Source organism: Falco punctatus (assembly GCF_963210335.1).
Source record: "Falco punctatus genome assembly, chromosome: 1".
Taxonomy (NCBI): Eukaryota; Metazoa; Chordata; class Aves; order Falconiformes; family Falconidae; genus Falco; species Falco punctatus.
The window spans coordinates 86179457-86198121 of NC_137580.1; the positions used below are offsets into that span (position 1 = coordinate 86179457).

The 18665-nt window shown below is 37.6% G+C and overlaps 2 protein-coding genes across 9 annotated transcripts in view; one reads left to right on the forward strand and one right to left on the reverse strand.

Annotated features, from left to right (window-relative positions):
- CHFR (checkpoint with forkhead and ring finger domains) overlaps window positions 1-10414 on the forward strand; it is a 25845-nt gene extending 15431 nt beyond the window's left edge. For all 3 annotated transcript variants that reach the window (XM_080373528.1, XM_080373529.1, XM_080373530.1), the window contains 8 exons: window positions 876-1018; window positions 1443-1562; window positions 1875-1958; window positions 2691-2761; window positions 3739-3826; window positions 4005-4112; window positions 5091-5163; window positions 7578-10414. In XM_080373528.1, the coding sequence (XP_080229654.1) occupies window positions 876-1018; window positions 1443-1562; window positions 1875-1958; window positions 2691-2761; window positions 3739-3826; window positions 4005-4112; window positions 5091-5163; window positions 7578-7620 (730 nt within the window). In that variant the 3' untranslated portion in view covers window positions 7621-10414. The remainder of the gene's footprint in view (window positions 1-875; window positions 1019-1442; window positions 1563-1874; window positions 1959-2690; window positions 2762-3738; window positions 3827-4004; window positions 4113-5090; window positions 5164-7577) is intronic.
- The window catches only part of LOC308058147 (uncharacterized protein), a 40079-nt gene continuing 30759 nt past the window's right edge, over window positions 9346-18665 (reverse strand). For all 6 annotated transcript variants that reach the window (XM_080373522.1, XM_080373525.1, XM_080373527.1 and 3 more), the window contains exons 6-7: window positions 17523-17768; window positions 9346-16892 (exon numbers count right to left, since the gene is read on the reverse strand). In XM_080373522.1, the coding sequence (XP_080229648.1) occupies window positions 16158-16892; window positions 17523-17768 (981 nt within the window). In that variant the 3' untranslated portion in view covers window positions 9346-16157. The remainder of the gene's footprint in view (window positions 16893-17522; window positions 17769-18665) is intronic.

Here is an 18665-nt window from a genome sequence, read left to right on the forward strand (position 1 = left end):
TTTACTTATGTTTGAATGCACAAACTGACAAACTGAGCTAGCTTCAGAAACACTGTTACTGCTGATAGTGTTCCCATGATCATTGCCAGAATTATTCTTATTTTTGTCTTCAGATAAGCTTATCCTTAAAGTAATTATCTTGGCAATTCTGCTGGTGATCCTACTGAACCTTGAGCAGTCAACAAAAAATAATTAAAATCAGGAGTTCCTAGAAGTCCAGCAAGATTCGCTTTATGACCGACAGTTCTATCCTGAGTTGTGCAACAGCTTCATGTGAGATAATGTGAAATTATCTTTTCAAATTACAAATTGGCTGTTGCTTTAGAGAAAACAGGGTCCTGGCTAAGATCTTGTCAGGAGATAAACAGTCCATGACCCTATGAGCTGTGATGATTGTGCTTGCTTATGTGTCTGGAATGCTGCTTTCACCAGGTTTATGGTACTGAAGCAGCTGATGCTTGGCTTAGGGATTCCCAGGCACCGAAATATCTCGTCTTTATTTCCAGCAGCAAATGTTTTTTTACTGTATGTCTAGAGGGAAACAGAAGAACTCTTTGTGTAGATAATTATTCCAGCTTTGTTCCTCTTTCTTGTTCCTCTTTCTTTGTTCCTCTTTCTTCTAGTCACACTGCACTTTCTTTTTTTTTTCCCCAAACTACTTGGGGAATACTATGAGTTACGAAGTTTTTATCTTACAACTCCAGCAGTCCTCAAAACTGTGAGGTACTGAGTTATGTAAACTTCCATATGTTACTGGATGAAGAATTTCCAAACTTAAAGTTTGAAAGTATGACCAACCCTGTCTAGCACAGGGATATGAGTTATATTTGCATCTGTTGGGTGTGATTTCGTATGACCTTATTTTACTCTTTCAGTCAACCATATATAGTATGCAGGCAGTGCCCAGGGTATCGAAGACACTCTGTTCCAACTCTGCCTGGCACAGGCCAAGAGACAGAAGCAGGAGGAATGCAAGCACTGGGAGATGCGCCATCTACATCTGCCAACTTCCCTGCAGGTCAGTGTCATGAAATCTTCTCAGTAGTGTGATACCAAAATACTATAACTAATACACCCGTTATGAATTAAGCAAGCTTACTCTCATAGTACTGCAAGAGTAACGCCACTTCACATAGGTGCTTTGCAGGTAACATGAGACTTGACCATGTTTTTTCTGTAGTTTTCCAAAACAGACTGCTAATGCTTGTTAGTTCTTAAGCTGTTCTACATATTGAAATATTTTACACGTGTAGATAGTTTAGAAGGCCAAATGCCATTTTTCTGCGCTCTCTTGATCTTTATAAAACCAATACTGCTTGCTTGTTACTTTCAGATTTTTATGTTGCTAATATTCGCTACGATTCCTTGCCCAGATTGCAATTGTGTACATTCTTCAGTCTACCTTTTTTTTTTTTTTCCCCTCCTGTTTGTAACTCATCTAGCTGTCCAGGAATATGTATGTCCTGCTCAAGGAAGTCATGTAATATGCACCTGCTGCTTTCAACCAATGCCTGACCGAAGAGCAGAGCGTGAACAGAATCCTCATGTTGCTCCTCAGCAATGTGCGTACATTTTTTTTTTTTTCCCCAATCTTGGTTACAGAAATAAAGCTCTCTTTATTTTTTATTAAACTTAAGTTTAGTTTGAAATTTCTTTATTTCAATGTTCTTATCTGGACTCTTGTAGTGACAGCATGAAAGATTCTTCCTTTACAAAGTTTATTATTTTTCTAGAGAATATATTTTAAATGAGAAAGTTGTACTTTTTTTTAACCAAGTTTATAAGGGCTGTATTGCTACTGATTTATAAGGAAAATAACTGTTGACTTTCATTGTATGCAGGTCCTTACAGGGATTTTCTTTGTTATTTTACAGGTACAGTTTGTCTGCAACCCTTCTGTCACTTATACTGGGGCTGCACTCGGATGGCATGTTTTGGCTGTTTGGCACCATTCTGTGGTATTGTGGAATAATCTATTTCTTATGAGCCTGTTCACTTTGCAATAATGTCTGTCTGTCTTGAACTTTAGGTAATTTAAGAAATAATAGTTTGTAGCACAGTTGTGCAGAAGGAAACAAAGGCTATGTCCTCACATCAAAAACATTAAAAATTCTTGAGTGGTATGTGTCTTAACTCTGAGAGGAGTTAAAAACTTGTCTTCATACCATATTGGGCCTGAAAACTAAGCTTGTTGAGCACAATGTTTTCCCTTATAAAAAGAATTACGGTGTATTTCAGCCTAGTTGTATAAATCGGTGCAAGAGCACTGAACATCTGATGTTAACTGATTGGAAAAGGACGTTACCCTCTTAAACACGCAGACTTCTGAAACTCAGATTTCAGAACCTTTCAGAAGGTTTTAGATACATCTTTTTAATAAATTAGAACAGTTGACATTACTTGCTGCAGTTTGCAGATAATCGAATATGCTTTAATAGCACTGTTAATTTGTGCAGCTTAGTAGTAGTGTTTCTGGACTAAAGGTGAAATTGTAAAATCTCAGTATCTTGCCTTGGATTGCCATGGGAACCTACATATCCCATGATTTAGTATATATTGAATGCAGTCATTTACTTGGTGCTCACGCAAGTTTGTGCGCATTATTTCAGGAAACAGAAGAACCTTCAAAAACGTGCTAGGGGCATGGGGCTGGGGAAAGAAATAGTAACTTTTCTTCTTGTTCTGATTAGAAATAAATCTTGGTGATAAGTGTTTAGATGGAGTCCTAAATAACAACCACTACGAGTCAGATATCCTCAAGGTATGTTTAAAAGTCATTATGTATGATGTGTAATAATAAATGTACAAATTTTAAGATGTACTTACTCATGAAATGATAGTGATGTGCTGCCTAACAGTTACAGTGGCAGCATTATGTCACTTGCAGCACCTGATTCTAAACGGCAAATTTAATGAGCCCCAGATGTTCAGCTGGACCAAAGTTACAGTTACTGTGTCTAGATTGGGAGTATTTTGGGGGGGTAATTTAACTCTTTCAGTCTCTGGGCATCATATTCTAGAGGTGCATTCCATTTAGTATTGGCTATTCCCATACCACCCAAGTTAACAACAACAACAACCACTTTCATGCAATCCCAACGTTTAACATGTATGTCTGACAGGTGCCAAGAAGGCCTAAATTCTAGACATAACTTCTGAATTTCAGTTTAAACAACTGATAGACACACTATAGAATTCAGATATGTTTGGTTCTTAAATCATAAAGGAATTATACTAGTATAAAGTATTTGTTAGGGAAGCCAGTTTCTACAATCTAAAGTGTAACATTCAAAATATTAATTAAGAGAAAAATAATTCACTAAAAAAATATTAGGAAAACACAGCTTGTTAAATATTTGTTCTTAGACAAGTTAAATTTCATGCTAAGTTGTATGGAGAATATTTTTCCCCATACCATAACTGGGTTATCTATATTAGGTAAACTGGGTGAAATCTTGATTTAAGGTAAATGAGAGTGTGAAAAGAATCGATTTGCATTCTTTAGGCAAAAGCAGGGATCTTCTGAAAAAAAGATACTGAGTCGAAGGTTTTATTGGTGATCTGAAAGTATCATGCTAATTAAGTTAAATATATTTTAGTTTTTACTTTATAATCATCATCATCCCATTTTCAAAACCTAGTTAGATCTAAATTTGGAAATATTTGAGAGTAAATGGCTTGGTTACTCTGTAATGATGGACGTATTTCTAGATTAAACTCTGAAATTTGTCTTTTCAGGATTACCTGGCATCCAGGGGTTTGACGTGGAAAAATATGTTAAACGAAAGTCTTTTAGCTCTTCAAAGAGGAGTTTTTATGTTGTCAGGTATGTGATATGTATGTTCATGTATAACTCTTTATATATGACTCAGTAATTTTATCAAGAGGTTTGAAGTTTTGTGTACATAACCAGTACTATCATGACATTTTTGTTAAATCTGATTTCTCAAGCCCTATAATGTTATTATATATTGACATTATGTACAAACTGGTTTTCTCCCCAGATTACAGAGTTACTGGGAACACAGTGCTTTGCTACTGTTGTGGCCTTCGCAGCTTTCGAGAACTTGCCTACCAGTACAGGCAGAATATTCCTGTTGCTGAATTGCCAGGTGGGAATTGCTTCGCCCAGTAAAGGGGAAAAGATATTTAGTGTTACAGTCAGTTTTATCCCTGATTTTTTAGCACCTTCGTGCAGCCCAGTGCAAATCTCTTTACAAGATATAATATGCCAATTGCTTTACTTCTTGAAAAGAGGAATTCAGTAAAATCCAGAGTTAAGTCAACAGGAACTTGCTGTAATTTAATTTATTTTCCCATTTAAATACATAAAATTATGCACCTCCTGAACAATTTCACTTTTTACCAGCTCTTACCTAGAAAGAAGAATGTTTTCATAAATAAATTGTAAATCTGTTTGCATTTACAGGTTTAATATAAAATAACATGCAAGCAACTGTGCCTCCTTCAGTCCTAAATCTGTTGGGAACAGAAGCTCTTCCAACAGTGTACTTTCAAATGTGGCTTTTGTCCCTCTAGTTCCTGTTGTTAGCAACAGCTTCCCTATCTTTAACTGTTGAGAATGCTGCTGCTGCTGTGCATAAAGAGAGACCATCCGTCTACCTTGTTTCTCCTTAGTATTGGTTTTCATTTTAGTGTAACGTTGCCTGCTGGGCAGCTGAGTTATAATGCATGTATAAAGTGGGGGGAAACGAACAAACTCCATGCAAATTAATCCATTTTTCTTTCGTATGGAAACATATCTAGACATATACCCACTGTCTTAAACTGTAAAGTCCAGCTTTATTAAACTAAATGGTAAAATTTCACTTGACAGCACTGAGAACCAAATCCTTTCATCATAAGTTTATGTTAGCCTGATATTCAGAATTAATTTTTTGTCCTTCATTGTTTGCTTTGTTTCTAGAAAGGTAAACCAATATATTTTACAGCCATTTCTTGCCAGTCGTGTTTTGTTGCTCTGCAAAGCCTGCTTTGATGAGTAACTGCCGTTAGCAGTGACTTAATCTACACCACCCTATTTAATGACTTTTGTAATAAACATAGTATTTAATTTCCTCTTTTTCTAGTGACTGTCACATCACGTCCTGATTGCTACTGGGGGCGCAACTGTCGAACTCAGGTCAAAGCACATCATGCCATGTAAGTTAAACAATTTAGAAAGTGGTTTTTGGTTTTGTTTCTTTAAAAAAACAAACAAAACCCAACAAAGATAAAACCACCAAAAAAAGCCCAACCTTTGAAAGTGCCAGAAATTGCATGAGTAACACTGTTGCAGCATAAGCAACATTGGGTGAGTTTTGGGGTGTTTTTGTTATTTTTGGTTTTAATGCAACTTTGAAATGAGCCCTTTGTGCTTATCAGAAGGGCACCACTAGCACTTACAAATTGACGCAACCCATTGCTGACACTTCTTGAGTCTCATTTTCCACCCCCAACTCCCCCTTCATTCCTGTTCTTCTCCCACTGAAGCAGCTTCTCATTTGCTTGTGTCTGGGTGCTGCTGAACGCTGTATATACAATAATTAGCCCTGTGTGATTTCCACTTGAAACTGCAACAGACTTTTCTAGTGAAGTGCAACATACTTTAAAGGGATAAATTGGTGGGAATAGTTCGCAACAAGAGAAGCAAGAGAAGTTTGGAACGTGTAACCTTAGAAACCTGCTGTGGCTTAGCAGTTCCTCATGTTTTGGAGGATTTTCTAGGCCTTATTTATACCTCTGACCCAAGCAATCTGGTGTATGATGAAAATCAAATACTGAGTCTGAAAAGAGATTAACCCTCTACTTTACAAGTGTTCTGATACATCTATGGGACTTGGACTCCTGGTATCTGGTCATTCATGAGAAATGTCCATCCAAAATAAATCAAGGTCCTTGATTTAAAAAAAAAATCACCCCACTGATACCCAATGCAATTTCATTCTTATGAAAAGATGCATGTGTGGTAAGACAAATACTAAAGACTTGTAAGACAAATACTAAAGACTTGTAAGACAAATACTAAAGACTTGTAAGACAAATACTAAAGACTTGTAAAACAAAACAAAAATTATCTACCTAAGAGCTAACTGATTCCAGGGAGCTTATAAAAATGCTTCTTGCTTTAAGAGCAGTTCTCTAAATTCTCAGTGCAATTTAAGATGGAGGAGCTGTTACATCTTATTGAGAAATGGCTTTAATGAATAGTAGGTTCTGCAGTAACTTTCTAATGCTGCAATGAACATACACACTTAGCGTAAATTCCTTTAATATTTCAGGTACTATGGGTTGAAAATAACCAGTCTGTAGAGCTCAGGCAGGCAGATTGTAAAAAAGACTTGTAAAATATTCATGCTCAGTGTCTTTTGGAAGTTGTTTTGTAAAATTTGTAAAATAATTCGGGATTTAAGTTGGAGATGTAAGTCAAAGTACCACTGCTGTCTGTAACTTCACATTACAGGACTGTCTATGTTTCCAGGGGAGATTTTGTTTTGCAATGTTAAAGAGTTAATTCAGTATCAAAGTACCAAACAGTTGTCTTTGTTCATATTGTGGTGGATAATTCCATCTAGAGCAGAAATGACTCGGGGGGATGGGGTGGGGTGGGTGTCCTTTTTGTCGTCTGCATTTTTCTTTTTTTTTCTCTTTTTTTTCTTTCAAGCATAGCTGTTCCTAGAACATTACTGGCTGCTGGTGTAGTTCCTAAAATTCATAAAAGCAAACAATTCTGTCATACCACTCCTAAAATGTCTTATTACTTCTTTTTTTATTATTGAGCTAAATTGTTTTGCTAAGTAGTTTGGTTATGTAAGCAAGGTTTCTTTCTAATCTTTGTTCTAATTCAGCAAGAGGGAGAAAATTTATGGTCTCACATCATCTCTTCCACATGTATATGTATGTACACACTCAATACCCCAACTCCTGTTTCAGTTACGTATTGAGGGATGCGTAACACAAGTAAGAGAAAAAACAAAGAATTAATAATGAGATGTTTCTGAGAACTGGAAGGAGGTGCCTCCTACATAATTGTGTTGACTGTTTGACTCATGAAGATAGGCTTGCCTTTCCCATAAAACCTAAATATACAGAATGAGGAAAAATTCTTTTTCTTTCCAGAAGAAGATTCTAAGCCAGTAAAAGAACATGTTTATGTTGAAATGTATTATTAACCTGGTTAATTCTAACTTCTGATGACTCATGTACTGCTGTCTTCTAAAAATTACTAATGTCTCACAGGGCAAAATTAGTTCACTGATTCCTGTTTTAATTGCCTTCTGGGTTTCAAGTATGCAGAATTACAGAGAATTGCTTTTAATAACAGGTTTTCTGTGTGCATAATAAAACTGACAAGGGTTAGGCAGGAGAGATGTTGAAAATCCTGCTACAGATAACATGGTAGTAGAGTATGATCTCAACAGGTTCTGAAAAACAGAGATGCTGGTGTGTTAATACTCTGCTTTAGACTGTTTAATATTTAAAATACTCTGTGAAAGGTGCTGACTTTTTTGTTTTGTTGTTGACTGACTTCTGGGAACTTTGTTACATTTTAATACTTTTTGGTTTTTTTATTTCAGGAAATTCAATCACATTTGTGAACAAACACGATTCAAGAACTGAATACTTGTAGTCTGTAGAGAGGGGACAAAAACCCGTTACACTGCTTGTACAGTTTAAGGTTTCAGGGGATCTTCTCTGTTCCCCATAGCAGGGAGTCAGTAACTTTTGCATCAGGTAATCTGGTGTGAACTTTTTAATTTGTAGAATTTTACAGCTGTACATGAATAAGGTAGATTATTACTTTTTTTTCAAAGAAAGTCCAGCAAGCATTGCATTCCGTTCTCATGACTACAGTGTCCCTGTATCACTTCAGTGAAGAACACAAACGGGAATCACACACACAAAAACCAGCCATATCTTGGGAAGACCTAAGAATAAGGAGTGTATTTGCACTACTTGTGAAGAAACTAAGAAAAATCCTTAGACTTAAAATAGAAATGTTTTGTAAAAGTATCTGATGGATATTTCAAGAGCCATTAATATTTAAGAAGGAAATTGTCAGTGTATATTTGTAACTGCATTTTGCGGTAGTCTGATATTTTGTCGCTACCCATTGCATTTGGGCTAGAAACCACATTAATATTCACTTAAAAAAAAATAATCCGTCCATTAAACAGCTGTTTCAACTTAAAGTTTCTTCCATATGTGCCGTGTTATAGTGGAAGTAGTTACAGTTTCTTTTCTTAGTTTAGTTGTGTTGATGTTTTCATTCACATTAAATTACAAAAATAATTGCACAAAAATTTGAAAATCAAATTCAAAGTTGGGGTAGTACTTGAAGCAGAAGAGACTTCTGCTAATATTACTTCTGTAGTGTTTTATATCAGGAGACCAAACAGTGCTTTTGAGATAGAGCAGCCAGTAGGACACACTGGTTCATTTTTTGTATTTCTTTCTTGGTTTGATACCATATGCTAAATATGTACCTCTGCCATGCAGCTGTTCTCTAGCATGCATACACTGGTGAAAATGTAGAAAAAGCTATAATTTAAAACAGAATATAGCAGCTTTACTGGAAGGAACAATCTTACAGAAAATAATTCAGTTTGGACAAATTGTAGCAATATGGAGGCATTTCTGAGTAGGAATAGGGATGATGAAGGGGAACATTGGTGTCACTGACATAAACGTAGATTTTATTTTCATGCCTTCTGCAGAGCTCCTTCAGAAAATGCCCCAAGCATCATTTACAAAAAAGAAAAAATCCCAACACGACCACCCACTCACACAAATTGATCTGATCTGTTTCTTCATAATCTGGTAGCTAATGTTGGCAAACATCAACTGGGACCAATTTTTCTTTTTCATCATAGCTAGAAGAGCGAAACAGAATGAGAAGAAAGCATACCAAGTTACCTCTGTAGATACCATGTTTTTAAGTATGCCTTATTTTGTGAGGAGGATTTATACTTTGATGTTAAAAAGTGTGCACACAATATCTTGTGATATAATGGAGTACAAATGATGCAGCACATCGTGTCTACTGGTGTCAGTGAATTAAACAACTATTTCCAGTAATGCACATCTTAATATGAATGCTAATTAGAATGATGTATTTCTGTTTAGATTTTTATTTTTTAAAATAGCTGTCGCAAGGATGGGTCTGTTGACCATGCCCGTATGCTATTAAAAATACACTTTGGTGTGGACTTCTCTTCTTAATCTCTGGGCATTTTCTCCTGTGAGTAGGATTGAAATTGGATCTGGAATAATACTTGAAACTTCTTTTAACAACAGTATGTTTCTGTCTTTTAGTATTATTAACAATGTTCTGTTGCTTCTGTATTTGTATTTTATGTTTTGATTCATTTTTTTTTTAATGGTTATTGTATCTTCTCAGGACAACCATTCCCAGTTGTTTTTGATCTCATTTTCATCTCTGGCTGTGCATGTAGCAAATTGAGTGCAGTTGTGGAGATCAAGCCTTTGCACATTATATGCAGAAATGTGCTTTGCATTCTCATTCACCACTTCCCACACCCCAGATGGGCTTTCACCATAAACTTGTCACTGTGCTAGTGTTCAAGCCTCTTCTGCTGAATTTTTTTTGTTGGTCAAGAATAACATGTCTACAGTACTATGTACAACCTCGCTTGCACTTACTCAAGTTATGTTTGTATAGGGATGTATTATGTGACTTTAAGGAAAAAAAGAACAGGGGGCAGGGGAAAAAACAAACAACAAAACTCATCTATTTAACATCTAAACTACCTGTGCAGTAGAAGTTCTTCAAATTCCTTTTATAAACCCTTCAAATTCCTTTTATAAACTCCTCTTCCTTTTCCCTGTTACAGATAATTAATCTGCCTTTCTATGCATATAGGGTTGCGGTAGTGCAATGGAATGAAGGGATTTTTTTGTCATTTATGTTACCAGGAAGAGATGAGAAATTAACTTGCAGATGGGGAGGGTGAATAAATCCTGATCTTTATATGCTCTTAAGTAAGTAAGAGTATCTGTCATGGGTATTACATACTCTATACATTAGACCTTTTTAAATGTATGGTTACCAGGTGATAGTTAATGTGATAAATGTATGAACTATGCTTGGTGTTATTGTTTAAATACTGTAAAGGTGCAGCATATTTTTAACCTGTCTAAAGCACACCCCCACCTCCTTTATAAGAGACGTTTGGAAGCTGAGCATGAAATGTGGTAGAATAGATGTTGTAAAAACCAAGGTGATTATTATAGGGTTTGACATAGTGGTGACCAAGGTTTATAGTGTCTCTCTTTGAGAAAGTTCTTTTATAAAGAAGGTGGAGAGTAGTTCTTCCAGTTCTCTTTTGTGACTTATTTTTTCCCTGAACTAAGAAGTTATTGATTAAAAAAAAAACAAAAAACAAACAACAAACCTCACTGAACTTGTCTGTTTCTGTTTCTTCTGTGGCATGCTCTCATACCACAGAAATGCTTGTATGCAACACTTGCTAATACTTGGTCAAACTATTAGCTATTTGAATGTTGAGATTTTACAACTAAGTATCATCCCTGAACTTGCAGTAATTGAGAATGACATGAGGTTTTGTATCTTTCCAAGAAATTCTCTTGAACTTTCTTAGAAGTGTGAGATGATAGGATTATCAGTATCTCTACAGGATTTATAACAAATAGAATTCATTTTTGTCAACAAGATGACTTTGAGATGCTAGTAAATAAAAGTTTACTATTTTTAAAAAGAAGATACTATTTTAATTTCTTGCAGTATTATAAACACTGAAGTGACAAACGCACAGCAGGCTAGAGAAAATGATTGTCATATTGTGTTCATCTTGACAGTGATCTGGTTTGTGTAAATGATAGGTATTCAAATGGCTACTACTAATAGAACTTATTTGGAATAGAACTTTTCCCTTGCTGAGTAAATAGGATGGGGCACAGACAAGTCCTCCTATCTGAGGTGGAGTACAGTGATGGCAGAGTTGTTAAGCTTCAAACTCCAGTTTAGCATCCTAGGATTTTTGCACTGCTGCTGTTCCCATACTTGAAGCTGGATATCCTTTAATGTTGTAGCTAATCTATATTGCTGTTCTTAAACCAGCTGTCATTTAAAAGATATTCAGACTCAAGTTATGTAATGTATAAGTGAAAATGCAGTGTTCTTCTGTATGCCATAAAGCTGATAGACCTCAAAAGTTGTAATGGTTTTGGCTTGCCCTGCACCTAACGTTGGTGGAATTAAGTGTTTTATCCTCCATTATGTCAATAAATGACTTGTAACTAATTTAGTTTTAGGAAGCTGCTGATTTTGGATTTATGTGATAAGGGATAAGATCTGACACAGCATGAGCTCTTTTGAGCACTTCCTCTGTAAAGAATAAAGAAAGGTGGTAGCATGATTGTGAGAAAGAGTGCAATGTATGGCCTTTTGCAGCTGGTATAGCTGACAGCATACTAACCTGAACAGTCAAGTGTTTATCTGAGAGCCCACAGTGTATCTCCAGTATTTGAATCCGTAACTGTGCAGGATAATTTGTGTTTAAGCTCTGATACTGTTTTCCCTTATTTAACAGAAAAATCTTGATATTTGATATTCAAAGATCAATCATGAGCTCATTCATTTTGCAAAAGCAACCCCATCCATTTTGTATCAATTTCTAGTCTTCGGTACAACTGTGTAGTGCAGATGGCTTAGCCTACAGCAAGAGCTTAGGGAAATAAGTTGATTCAAGTAAAAGGAGTTAGGTATTTGAGAAGAGAATGCTTAATTCTAAATTATGCTCTGAAAATCTGGTTTCTTATGGCCTCTTAGAAATTTTTGCTGGAAGGGGGCCTTATTTTTTACAGTCTGCCCTCTAAAAATAAACCCACAGCCCTGTGTTACTGGAAATAGGGAAAGGATCTCTTGATTTTTAAAAAGAATGTGTGGGGATTTTGCATTTTTTCCACATATTTTATCTAACATTCTTTCTGCATGATGTTTGGAGGCTGAAATACCACTTACACAATTCCAAGGAATAACTTCTGAAGAAAACTAATTATACTATTTCCCACAGCAATGCTTAATATGCAAAGATTGCTTCTAAATCTGCTTTTCAGGTCATCCTTCTTTTCTTCACACTTCACCATTTTGACTTTCAATGAGGTAATTTCACCCTTAAGCTCATTAGTTTCCATAGGAAATGAATTATAAAAAATGCTAAGTGTGCCATAGGAGGTTTAACATCAAAGACATTTCTAGACAGACCATGAATATATGTTGAAGCCCTATTTGGTCTCTGTTGGGTATTCTTTTCAGTGCTGCCAAGTTTCAGTTGCTTGCTTTCGTTAGGTAAGTGTTGGCTTAGGACTTGTTCTTTTTTTTTCTTTCCAATCCAAATTAATCTTGTTTAGAATAAAATCTAGTAACTGACTGGACTATTTGAGTCAAATGTGTTTTGTTATGGCTTATGTGCCCTCCTCATGAGGGGGAAAAAAAAACCACCAAACAATTGTGAGCTGGATGCTTTGTAGCAATTGCTCATAAAGAAAAGTTAGACTTCTGAAAGGAAATTTCAGTTCATGTTTCTGCTAAGAAGTTATAAATGGATTTTTCCTGCTAAATGTTACTCTGAATCCTCAAAGTGAGGATGCATTAGCTGCATGTTAAATCTTTTGGATTGTTTTTCCATTGAGCCTCCGTTTTCAAACATTTTAACTACCTGACAGTAAGAAACCTAGCACACAGCGTTCTTCTCAGCTTGTATAGCTTCAAGCTATTATTTTAAAGCTCTGTTTCAATGATGACAAAATAGGGAATGCCCACATATTTTTGTCCTATTCAATCTACCTAACACATTGGCTAGAAGGATTGCCTAGTGTATTCCACAATATTAGTTTTCAAAAAGTGAACGTTATTCAAATTCACATTTACTGAAAAGAATACTCCTGTTTGTTAGCTCCATAAGATTTTTGGACCTTTTTTTTTTTTTTCCCATGCAATTGTGATTGAAAGTGTTTTCCTCCTCTTCAGCAAGTGTTTAGCATGCTTATCCCATTTGCTGCTTAGTTACAGTATGCAAAATAGCACAGTGAACTGACTGCCTTACTGCAAAGGTAATACTAACTCCCAAGCCCATGCATGAGTTATGAGGTTTTCTGTCATTAAAAAGTGGTAGCATAACTCTCACAAGTAATATAGCTGCTAGAAACAAAATAAATGCCATAAGTAATATGACTTAAAAAGTAATCCTAGTCAATATTTAAAGCTGAGAGTATTAGAGCACTTCATTCCACCCAGAGCTTTCAGAATTTCTGAAATTTGTGTTATGGGTTATTTGAAGAGTATGGATAGAAGCTGTTTCTGTTCCTGGGGAGGTGGGGGGGAGAATTTCAAAACTGCTCCTTCAGCTGTGAGAGGAAGAAAATACTTCATAAATTCTTTCAAGGTACAAAATAAAACACAAATACCTCTTTAGCAGTTAATTTCAGTGATCTGCCAAAAAAAAAATCACCACCAAAACCCCCCCCAAAACAAACAAACAAAAAACCCCAAACAGGTCAGGAACTGAAGTCTCCTGTATGTCATACACGCGGCTCTTCAGGGCTGAGCGAGCGCTTTGTGTACCTGCAGCACGCACCGGCTGGCGTTGGGCTTCAGGGTCTTCTAGTGGCAGAACACATCACTTTGGAAGAGTTTGGTGCATCGGGCACATCTGCTGGGAAGGAGCAGCACTGTTCAAGATGGATGTATTCTTCAAGAGGCGGGCCTTTCTCAACATATATATGTATATAGTCCATGCTGAACATATGATACCTGATTTAGTGTTGCATGTATAACTGGTTATATACTGCTACAGCAGGCAATGCTGGAAGAGGTGCATGGTGTTAGGATAAGCAGTATATATATGAAAGGAAATGCAGATTCCCATGGAAACCAGCCTCTGGCAGCAGTCTTCACAGGTTTTAAAAAATCTGTTCTTTGGTTGCACAGCTAGGTGGTAGAGGGAGTCTGTAAACAACCACCTCATTATCTCAGTGGGTTACTGAGGAGGAATCAAACGGGATTTAACCCTTGGGGTTTGCTGACTGAATGATGCAGCAGCTTTAGTGCTCTTCCCATCACAGCGACTGCTAGGGAGGTTGCTGTACTGGTGTGTACCACACCGTGTACTAGGGCTCTGAGACAATCCCCATACAACTTAGTCTTTCAGCAAAATAAATAAAACAAATGTAATTACATTGTAGAAATGAATAGTTAAACATGCTTTTATTGAAAAAGCCACTTTTTCCAGCCCTTCAAATGTAGCTATTGTCAATAATTGGACACAAGTACTTTTCGAAAGTAGATTTTAGCACTTAAATCTTCAGCAATGTAGTAAGTAACAGAACATTGACTCTGAATTACAAAGTATCTGAATTTAATGCAGTGGAAGTTATTATTAGAGTACTAAAGACTTCCAAATATTTTCTTAAATTATAAATATATTAATTCTTCCCTTTGAATCATGTAGCATTAATTTAAAAAAAAAAAACCAACAGCAAAAAACCCAACAACAAACTTGGCTCCAGACTCTTGTGCTTCAAAATTACTCAACACGGTCTGGTAATAACAAATGCAGAGACTTGTTTGCTGTGCGTGTTTGAGTCAACTGCTAAAGGGCATATGTGGTTTTGCTTTCACTGGTGCCAGATGCAAGGCTTGTATGTCTACGTAGACATGTAAACACACACGAAATAGAAGGCAAAACCTACAATCTTGTGTTGCATATCAGACATTAATAGGTGGCAAATGGAAGCTGTAATAGCAGGTGAAATCATAAAAAAATCAGTTAAATATTTCAGGAATCAGACTTAAATGCATTCATATAGAAGGATTAAGATAACTTAGTGCAACACTGTAGCTAATACAGGGGAAGACTTGTACAGAAGATTTCTTTCTGATACCTGTTTTGTGACCTACTATTGCTTTAAAACATTGTGCTGTGTCATCTGCAAAATACAGCTTCATAGAGAATTTTTTTCATTTAAGAAAGCAAAACAATTCTAAGTTGTGGGCTGAACATGCAGGAGTCTCTTGCAAAGATAGGAAAATAGCCAGGAGGCAATTAAAATACTAATGGGGTTATTAAAGGCAATAGGACTAGCAGGCTTCCCTTTGGTTCAGTGTTCCATTGAATGCTCTGGATTTGTAATCAGGGAGGCACAGCCACTTAGTAGTTCATTTCTAAAGAAAGTGAGCACTCAGAGTTTGCCCCAGTTAATTTTGTCTTCAAAGTCTTGCCTGCTAAAGGAAGGGAAATAGTTCTATAGTCAATGTGCGTTACCAGCAATAAATAGCTGGTGGATAGAGGATCAGAGCAGCTGCAAATATCCGAGTGTTGGGTGCTGAAGACTATTCCTAGTATTTCAGTGTTTTTGTACACATGCTCCTGTTGCCATGAGGAGTCACTTAAAAATGTAGTGAACTGGGGTGTGTTAAGCCTATGTAGATCTAGCAATGACAAAGCTACATTAGACCTTTACAGAACTAGCATCCTGTATTGGGTTGCCTAGCTTGTCTGTACACTTCTTTCTCTAAAGAGTTAGGATAAGAGATAATCATGGTCTTTAATATTAGAGATGCTAATGCTCGGTAAACTTTGTGCTAGAGTGCAGAAGTTATGAAATGCTTAAAATAAAGTTCAAAAAGCTGTATGCAAACATGCATGATTGAATTCTTACCCTTGGCTTGGTAAGGCTTGGATTGTACAGGCATAGCTATAAACAGAATTGAACTCATATCTCCCAACTGAAAGGCTCGAGTAATAGCACAGTGACAGAGGATTTACACTTCAGATATAAGCCGTGACGTAACCATCTCAGATGAATTTCACTTCTCATGCCAGAAAAGGTTTTCTGCAGGCTGAAGTACAATTTCAGAGGATGCTTTCTTGTATAAATCACAACAGAATTTCATGCAAAAGAATGAGGTTAGCGAGCATAAGGGAAGATAGTATTTCTGCTGTGTTATGTATCCTCGTAATCTCAATCCCAACGGGTGGGAAGTAAAGACCACTGCTAAGAAAGTTGCATCCATCTGTGACTGCCACACTCAACTACTTGGCACAGCTTCTGCTCTGGTCACACCCTTGTTGCCTCTGCTTTTGTGAACTGATCTTTCAGTCTTTCTGAGGACATCACTGGACTGAAGCTTGGCACAGCATAGGAGCAGCTAGAGTATCACAGTTCTGTGAGGTCTCAGTAGTATTAGCATTTATGGCTGATGAGCTCTGCTGGTCCCTGGAAGAGCTAGGGGCCTTCATGTGAGCTTTGTATAAACTAGGGGATTTCACCCAAAGGGGAAGATTTGAGGTGAAGCTGGCAGAACTGCACCCCTCGGCAGGCAAAGCCACCAGCTGTTTGTCTGGCACAGCTGGAGCATACACAGCATTTTGCTCCGACAGATGATCTCCGCATTGACTGAGATGTTCTGCTAGGACCAGAGGCTGCTGATCATCTCCTTCTTCAGAAATAACAAAAACCGGTTTGTTTTTATCTGTTTCTACCATAAGCTCCTTTGTTCTTGAACTGTTGACCAAGTTGATTTTCATTGGGTTGGAGCTCTCTAGGTTTTTGGGGCTTTGGCTGTTAACTGGAGATGCTGCCCCTAGATGTCTTGAAGGATCCAAGGACCTCACATGTTTGCTGTCAGGGGAACTGGCTAAAAATCCAAAATAAGGATTCCCGAACCTGGATTTCTTCAAATTGCAGGAGCTTAGCTTCCGCTGCCTTTGTGCAGACAAGCTGAGGGGGTATGAGGCATTGCTGACAGATGAACCAGAATAAACTGTCTCTGATGCTCCCTCTATCTCAGTGGCTGAGATTACCTTTCTGGTTGGGACACCTTGGGATCTTGCAGCTGCAGGAAAACCCTGCACAAAGTAATAATGCATTAGTAGACGTGCCCTGAAAAGCAGCTGAGAGACTTTGATCCCAAGGGAATTACAAGTTAAAATGCCTGGTGATGTTAGAGGTGAGATGCGTTCTTTAGCAAAAACCTATGTTATTTCCTTGAAAAAGAAGAAACGTCTTCTATTAGCTTTGTAACAAGCCGTTGGTTTGATGATTACAGTCAGTGAGACCTAGGTATCCCTCCCACACCTACGGATTCCTCACAATGCAATAGTAATATGTCAGTTCAAATAAATTTTAAGGCATAACCAGGGGAAAAAAGGGAAGGTACCTGTCAGAACATTCAATGAGATAATCTAGTCTGAAGGCACTTTTTAATGTTTTTTCTGGACAAGGTATCATTTCTTAACCAGGTGCTAACTGCTGGGAAATACAACTGCTTAGCACTTCAGGAAAGCCTGAATAAATGACAATGTATTTAGGCAAAAGAGCTTCCCACACACCAGGCGAGCTGGACTGACACGTGTATCGCATTGTGGCTTGGAGAGGCAAAGAAACAGGCTGAGGGGGAAGCATGTCCTGCCAGCGGGCAGCTGGGTGCTGGGTGCAGACCTGAACCACCATGTCCTCCCCCGCCTTGCAAGACTTACGCTGTTGTCAACCAGCTTGGTGAAGGGACTGTTGGTGGTCCAGCTGCACCATTTTTTCTGTAGCTGCGGTATCGGAGCCAGGAAGTCGTGGAAAGTGCGGGCACTCCACGTGCGTTGTCTGGGACAGTGATTTTCCAGCTGGACATTCCCCTTCTCAGCAGCGTCTGCTCCTGCAGCCATGCAGTCAGGGGTCAGCCACTCGGACACAGAGGCTGGGCTTGTGACACTTCTTTTTAGGTTTTTGTCCTGAGAAGAGTAGAGAACGTTTACAGCATCTTTCGTCGAAAGGTTTTAAGAACACTTTTAAAAATACACTGTTAGTGCAAGAGACCAATTTCTTCAGTGGTTGTCTTCTCAGGACAAGACACAGGAATGCAGCTGCTCCTCACTGCTCCTCCAGCGTGCTACCTGAAGTCTGCTGGCATCCCTGAATGAAAGCTTTACCTGGCTTCCCTAGCTCCAGGTTTAATGCTGAACTGGGAAGTTTCAGTTACTTAAGAAATACAGTCCCACCATGCTCACTAATAAAATACGTCAAATATCTACAGCTTTGTTTTACTGGAGATAGCTGGCAGATCATAGTAAACCTCACTCTGAAACATAATTCCTCCACTCCCCTTGGCTCTTGGAAGGGTCCAGATGTGTCTGTCTGGGGAAACAAAACTTCAAAGGGGATGGGACTTGCTGAAAGCAAACCAGAAGCAAGCAACAAGAGAATCGAAGTCTCAAAAATGCACAATTCAGGAGGGAAGACTGAAGTAAGTGGTGCTCTTTATCCTATGTTAGGGAAAAATTAAGGAAATCAAAAGAATTAAAAACAAAGGGAATAATCTGTTCTTGGTGTCTGTGGTGAACAGAACAAGAAGCATGAGACCCAGATTGGAGCCAAGATTTTCATTTCACATAAGATAGTGCTTTTCAGGTGGAAAATGTGCTTTAGCAGTAGAACAAGACATCCAGACAGGTGTAAACTTGGCATGGTTGGAAGGTAAGCCCATGTTAAACCATTGTTACCAGCCCTGTGTACAAGCAGTGTTGACCTAACATGGGAATGAACTATAGATGACTTCTAGAGATCTCTTCCATACTGACTTTATATGTTCTGATGTTGCATTTAAAATCACAAATTTTGTCCTTAATATA